At 40.5% G+C, this 6,007-nt stretch overlaps 1 protein-coding gene across 1 annotated transcript; it reads left to right on the top strand.

Annotated features, from left to right (window-relative positions):
- The first annotated feature begins 4,536 nt into the window (after positions 1-4,536).
- LOC101635343 (malignant T-cell-amplified sequence 1) lies at positions 4,537-5,389 on the top strand. Its single transcript, XM_004691213.2, has one exon. The coding sequence runs from the start codon at positions 4,671-4,673 to the stop codon at positions 5,214-5,216; it is 546 nt and encodes a 181-aa protein (XP_004691270.1). The 5' UTR covers positions 4,537-4,670; the 3' UTR covers positions 5,217-5,389.
- The last annotated feature ends 618 nt before the right edge of the window (positions 5,390-6,007 follow it).

Here is a 6,007-nt window from a genome sequence, read left to right as displayed (position 1 = left end):
CCTACCCCTGTTCCCATATGCACCCCTAGGAGGGGGTCTCTAATCACATGTATACCTCTTCCCTCTTCTACTTATCCATCCAGATGTCTGGTATGCAGAAAGCATTTTTGGAATATCTGAAAAAACCAGCAGTGTTATCTGAAGAATGTAATAGTGAAATTGCAGACATAATTAAAGAATTTTGTCTTTTACCTTGTAAATTGTAAGATTATTTTTATAAGTTAATTTTTATTTTTAAAAAACAGTTCATACATTGAAACAATGTGAGAAAAGCATTTTTAGATTTGTTGAGCTGGCTAAAAATATAGAGATATGTATTTCTACAGACCTAATTTTATGAATAATTTATTGAGACAGAAAATTAATTTATAGAGACAGAAAATCCACAAATTATAAATCAAGTATTACTGGTGGTAAATTACGTAGACAGCTTTACCTGGGCTTGGGAAATATTTTGTGACCTTAATTGAACCTGAAAAATAAGAGATAGAGATAGATTTTTTTATTTAGGAGATAAACTGAGGAAATTACTTAAAAATTTAATTCTGGAGTGAAAGGGATCAGAAAAAAAAAAGCAACTGTAATAAGGTAAAAATGAAAAACAGGGCCCTTCCTGGTGGTGCAGCGGGTTAAAGCACTGCACTGAGAAGCTTAAGCCACTTCCTCATGAGTTCGATCCCAGCCTGCCCCGGAGGAGATCCACATGGCGCGGCAGACCTCTCCTGGCCTGTCCACTGCTCCCCTCAGCAGTGTCGATCTGCCTGTTCTGCTCCCCACTCTGTTCCCGGTGAATCCTCTCACCCTCCGCATCTCTGGCCTGTACCCCAGTTCTGTATGAATAAATAAATAAATCTTTTAAAAAAAGAAAAACATTGAACACCTATGAGGGGTGGAGAGGGGAATGGAATCAAAACTGGGGTGGGACCCGCTCTGTCTCTGGTGAATCCTCTAACCCTCCGCATCTCTGGCCTGTACCCCAGTTCTGTACGAATAAATAAATAAATCTTTAAAAAAAAAAAACTGGGTGGGAGAGCACAGGGGACTATGGTGATGGCACATGGATGAAATGGTGGTGGGAAGTCCATGGGGATTATAACCGAGATGAAAAAATTCACAAAATAAATAATGCTGTAAGAAATAAATAAAAATAAATTTTAAAAAAGTGTAATTTAAATAAAGAAAGAACATTTAGTTCCTTTTGCTGAAAGCCTGGGGACTTCATCCTTTGGTTCTCCTGTCCCCTAGTGGTGGTTTCGCAAAGTGCAGACACAGCTTAAGTAGGTAAGTCTCACGCTACTCAGACACAGGTGGTGAATCAAGCTCCTCATTGTGGAGATTTGAGGAATCCAAGAAACATTCTCACCCACATTCCTTATTTTAATTTTCAACATAATCACCATGTCTTGATTACACATGCCCTTGATAATTCTGACATAAAACTGAATTCTGACATCTCTTGACTATTTGCTAGCAAATAATCCAAAACCCCGATTATCTGTACAAATGTTTACATGTATAATTATACATATATAAAATATTAGTTCTTATAAGTGGTTAATATAAAGATTTTTGCAAATGGCCATTTTTAAGTGTTTTCGACTATTACGCACTGTAAGTTTTATTCCTTACAAGCATCCACACACAGTGGGAAATACAAACTGTCTTATTCAGTTTTATGAGGAAATAAAGTGACAATGAGGGAGCTGAGCAAGTAAGAAAAGTCACATGTGGGCTTGAAAAACGATGTGACTCAATGTACATGTCAACATCTCTTTTTGAAATCCATACAGTTAATTGATTTAACACTATTTAACTAGAATAAGTAGTATTTCAGTATATTTGCTTAAAGCAACATTTGTGTGTCATCTTTGCTAGCCTCAAAACACTTTTTTCTCTAAGGTAGAAGAACAAGCATCCAAGATTTTAGAGAAGGCTGAGTTTTTAGAAAGTCTAAAAAGGAATTTTTTTTTCTAATTGAAGGATTCAGAAGCAAAAATTAGTGTTTACCATCCTCTTCATGGTAATGCCAAACAGTTTTAGTAGTCCCAGAATGGTGTACCTGGAGAAGAGTTACAACATACAGAATTAAGAATATGATTTCAGAAAAGAATGATTATTAACTTCAAAAAGATTTTCCTTGTTGTGGAACTCCAGACTACACTTACTTAAAGTCCTTTGTCTAAAATAGTTTCATTTGAAAATCCATGGGCCTTTCTTCCTCTAATAGCCAGATTCAGTCAGATCATTTGATTTACTTGGTCTACAAACAGGTCAGTAATGATACAGTAATGGCTTTTCCTCCTTTGAATTTCTACCACATCTGATCTATACTGCTTACACGAGTTTTATAAATAAGAACAATACGTAAGTGCTGAGAACTAAAGAAAAAGTACCATCCATAGAGTCAAGCATAGAAAATCTGTATGTAGGACCTCTTTGGTGGCACAGGTTAATTCTCAGAGCTAGCAAGTTTTGCTAGTCACTGCAGCAGCATGATCCTAGCTAGGGCAGGGAGCTGACCCACATGGCACAGCAGACCTCTCCTGTCTAGCCCACTGCTTTCCTCAGTAAAGTATTTCAAGCCCTGCCTATTTTGCTCCCCACTGTCTCTGGTAAACACTCTCAATCCCCAGCTCTGGCATACACCCCCGTTCTTGTATGCATAAATAAAATAAATCTCAAAAAAAATGAGAGGGAATAAAAACCCATATGCGGTAGACATGCTTAACTGCTAATGTAAATAACCAGTGGCACCTTTATACATGTGGGGCTTTTCACAGGCCCAAAGGACTGAAGTCTCAGGATCAAAGACTAAGGTATAAACAGGAACACTAAAATCTGGCCAATTGTACTAAAAATAATCATGTAACTGTCTTGATATGAATAAAGTTATGTGAAGTACTCAAAGTTCAACTTTCCTTAGTATTCAGCTTTCATCCCCAGCCCCAGGAGATAGGTATTCTTTAGTGATGCTTGTACAATGAATTAACTGAGAAGCCAACAAATTTAGTAACTTCCAAGATTTCAGTCTAGAAGTGACTGTTGACTCCTAAGTTCTAGGGTCAACACTCAAACATTTAAGATGTTCTTCTACCCTTACAATGGTTAATTTTCGGTGTTCACTTAATTGGTTCACAGGATGCTCAAACATTTTCCTGTATGCTTCTGTAAGGGTGGTTCTGCATGAGGTTAACATTTTAATTGGTACAGCAGATACCCTCCCTAGTGTGGACATCCCTCTTTTAATTAGTTGGAGGTCTATAAAACTGAAAGGTTGAGTCTCCCAGAGTAATTCCTGGTGCCCTTAGAACTGAGACACTAGAATTTTTCTGCCTTAGCACTGGGCCTTAGGTTGGAAGATTGGAATTAACATCATCATCTCTCCTGGTCTTCAGGCCTTCAGAATGCCACTGAACTATACTATTGGCTTGACTAAGGCTACAGTTTGTTTCTGATACTCGATGATGTTGGTATTTCTCAGTCTCCATGATCATGTGAGCCAACTTCTTATTGCAAATAGATAAATATGATCTGGATCTATACACACACACACACACATACATGCATGTATGTGTATTGTTTCTCTGGAGAACCCTGACCAACATAGATTTTTGGGGGGCTAGAGGGGTAGAGATGAAACTCTCATGTGCTGTAAGCTCCCAAGGATGGAGAAATGTAGGTCCACTATCTATTCAACATTTGCTGTAATTTCCTCTGCAATGCAGGCCTTCCAAATTCAGCATGTGTTTCCTGGAGAGAAGCATCCAGATAGCAAGGATTTGCCCTTATTCTTTTACAAAGCACTGTCAGGGAAAGAAAGGGACTAGCTCTTGGCAAAGAGGAAGCATCCTGCTACTTCTCCATCAGTCAGTTACAGTGTATGTAGGGCACTTGATCCACCATCACTTGGTTGAGTAACTGTTAAGAGTACTGAACACGACTAAGGATGTAAAGACCTGGGCAGCTCTATTCACTATCATTGAAATGTACACGGCAGCACTAGACCCAAAGTCCACTCACTGCACATTCTTTCTCAGGATCACCAAGGAAGGCTGTATTCTAGCTATAAAATGAGTTTCATAAATGAAAAGGATTGAAATCCTGTAACATCTGCATTTCCCCTTTTCGCAAGACGTCTCTTCTCTGCACGCAGGAACAAGAACGTGGATGAGACGCGGCTGTGCGAAGGTAGCACAAGCGGCAAAAGCGAAAACTACACGGGCTGCTAAGCCAATTTAGGGACCGCGAGCGGTACACGAGGAAGGACTCGAATCCTGAGTGACCGCGGGACCTGCACGGCGAATCGGCACGGAACAGGTTTCGGTTTTGGGCAAATTGGATGAAAACAAACCACTTCGCGTATCAGAGAAGCAAAGCGACGCCCGCCCGCAGTGGAAGGGCGGTGCTCGGGGGATTGTTCTTCCAGCCCCACCCCTTCCGGAGGCAACTCGGTAGCCCAGGACCGCAGCCCAGAGCGTCGACACGCTCGCGGGCGGAAGTCGAGTCACGGAGAGCCGTAAAACGCGCCGGCCGCCTCCTTCCGGTTCACGACAACAGCGCCGATCGTCTGCCGGCCGTCCTCGGGTAAGGACTCCGCCCGACCCTCGCGAATTCCGTTTTTTTTCCGCGTTTCGGGCCCTTACCTATCGTCGCCCCCTTCACCTTGGATCATGTTCAAGAAATTTGATGAAAAGGAGAATGTGTCCAACTGCATCCAGTTGAAAACCTCAGTCATTAAGGGTATTAAGAACCAATTGATAGAGCAATTTCCGGGTGTTGAACCATGGCTCAATCAGATCATGCCTAAGAAAGATCCTGTCAAAATAGTGCGATGCCACGAACACGTAGAAATCCTTACGGTAAATGGAGAGTTGCTCTTTTTTAGACAAAGAGAAGGGCCTTTTTATCCAACCCTGAGGCTGCTGCACAAATACCCTTTCATCCTGCCACACCAGCAGGTTGATAAAGGAGCCATCAAGTTTGTACTGAGTGGAGCGAATATCATGTGTCCAGGCTTAACGTCTCCCGGAGCTAAGCTGTACCCTGCTGCAGTAGAAACGATTGTTGCAATCATGGCAGAAGGAAAACAGCACGCGCTGTGTGTTGGAGTCATGAAGATGTCTGCAGAAGATATTGAAAAAATCAACAAAGGAATTGGCATTGAGAATATCCATTATTTAAATGACGGACTGTGGCATATGAAGACGTATAAATGAACCTCGGAAGGAGTGTACTTGGCTAAATATGGACATTGTGCTATATCTGAGATTGTGTCTGTATGTGGCAGCGTGAAGACAATACCTCTGTGGTTATGCTGAATAGATTCAACAGATGCTTTAAAAAAAGACAAAGTAAAGATTTGTAATGAGTCCACATGTCTGTGTATTTGTGTCATTGTGTGTGTGTGTCTTTAGAGGGGTGATTAGTTTACATATAACTGTTTTGTATGTCCCAGCGGTTATCAGGTCGAACTCAGGTAAAATATAATTTTTTATATAAAAAATTTCTCATAGGAAAATAAATTTTATTGTCAATGTCATTTGGTAGACACACCCTAAGTTGTGAGTAAAGTGTTGGGGGAAGAAAATAACTGGAGGAAGGGTTGTTGGTGGGACCGAACAACTCTTATCAATGTGAAAAGTTTAAAGATTGAGACGTTTGAGAAATTGTAAGTGGAAAATCCAGGAAAAAGTGTACAGACATTACTCACCTGTGCAACAAATATCCACCCTCTCTCTCCTTTGCTGGCAGAGCTCTGTCCACCCTTTACATGAATTAGGAAAATGCTGCTTTGTTTAAGCCCATAGTGGTGATAATAGTTCTTTAAGAGCTAGATTAGTTTATAAGTGGGCATGGGACATGGAATTTCAAAGTAGGCTCTCTATTTTGGAACCTGTAGGAATGGTGGTCCTTTATCTCAGAGGATAAAGGTTTCTTTATAGGTTTCTTTTTTCTATTTTTTTTAAGATTTATTTATTTATGCATACAGAACTGGGGTACAGGCCAG

The sequence above is a fragment of the Condylura cristata genome, unplaced genomic scaffold, assembly GCF_000260355.1.
Source record: "Condylura cristata isolate star-nosed mole 26May11 unplaced genomic scaffold, ConCri1.0 scaffold00030, whole genome shotgun sequence".
Taxonomy (NCBI): domain Eukaryota; kingdom Metazoa; phylum Chordata; class Mammalia; order Eulipotyphla; family Talpidae; genus Condylura; species Condylura cristata.
The sequence above is the reverse complement of the archived record's forward strand: the minus strand, read 5'-3'. Positions and strand labels throughout refer to the sequence as shown.

What these genes read in the sequence shown, in the direction of transcription:
- LOC101635343 (XM_004691213.2), top strand. Translation starts at nt 4,671, where the DNA reads ATGTTCAAGAAATTTGATGAAAAGGAGAATGTGTCCAACTGCATCCAG.